The sequence below is a fragment of the Chondrus crispus genome, genomic scaffold, assembly GCF_000350225.1.
Source record: "Chondrus crispus Stackhouse genomic scaffold, scaffold_594, whole genome shotgun sequence".
Taxonomy (NCBI): domain Eukaryota; phylum Rhodophyta; class Florideophyceae; order Gigartinales; family Gigartinaceae; genus Chondrus; species Chondrus crispus.
The window spans coordinates 16,112-16,812 of record NW_005178588.1 but is presented as its reverse complement, the minus strand read 5'-3'; the positions used below and the strand labels follow the sequence as shown (position 1 = coordinate 16,812).

Genomic DNA, 701 nt, shown 5'->3' with positions numbered 1-701 from the left:
CCTGACACAGTACCCTTGGTACAGTACATGGCAATCACAGCCATGTACTGTACTGTGGGCGTGTGGAGGTGAAGGTACCTACTTTTAAAAAAGTAATGTTTAACCAAAGTGCACAATGGTGCGGTGAGCGATGATCGCTCACACGCAGAAGCGAGTTTTTTACTTGTTCAATTCACTGTAACATGCAAGCCGCGGACAACCTTCAAATTATAGAAGCAATGTTGATTGCGAGGACAAATGCATACCTTTAAATACCGTTGGTATCCACACTGTGTCGCCGCAGAGTCCGCTGTTTGGGTGAGAGGAGTTCGTGGCAGAGTGGACAACCGGTTGCTGGTGGTGCAGTTGACACTCTGCGCCTGCGAGGCCCTGGGTTCGATTCCCGCCCGGTGCCCAACTTGGTTGCGTGCCCAAGTTGGTTGAGCCACTTGGGCACCCAACCAAGTTGGCCCGGGCAAAATTCGTAGCTTACCTATTTACTTAGTTACTTTCTTTTTTTTACTTTCTTCCTACTTTCTTCCTACTTTCTTCCTACTTTCTTCCTATTTTCTTCCTACTTCTTTCTGCTTTCTTTCTGTTCTCTTTCTGTTCTCTTTCTGCTTTCTTTCTATTGCCTTTTTATTGTATTTGTATTGTATTTGTATTGTTCCTCCTCTCCTCACCAACCTCGTCTTGTCTATGTTCATCTACTTGTTCGTCTC

General features: G+C 45.5%; 1 protein-coding gene; it reads left to right on the top strand.

The window, feature by feature from the left end:
* The first annotated feature begins 237 nt into the window (after positions 1-237).
* On the top strand, positions 238-497 carry CHC_T00000727001 (hypothetical protein). XM_005710621.1 is given in 2 exon segments: positions 238-423; positions 424-497. The coding sequence occupies 1 exon segment, from the start codon at positions 238-240 to the stop codon at positions 421-423; it is 186 nt and encodes a 61-aa protein (XP_005710678.1). The 3' UTR covers positions 424-497.
* The last annotated feature ends 204 nt before the right edge of the window (positions 498-701 follow it).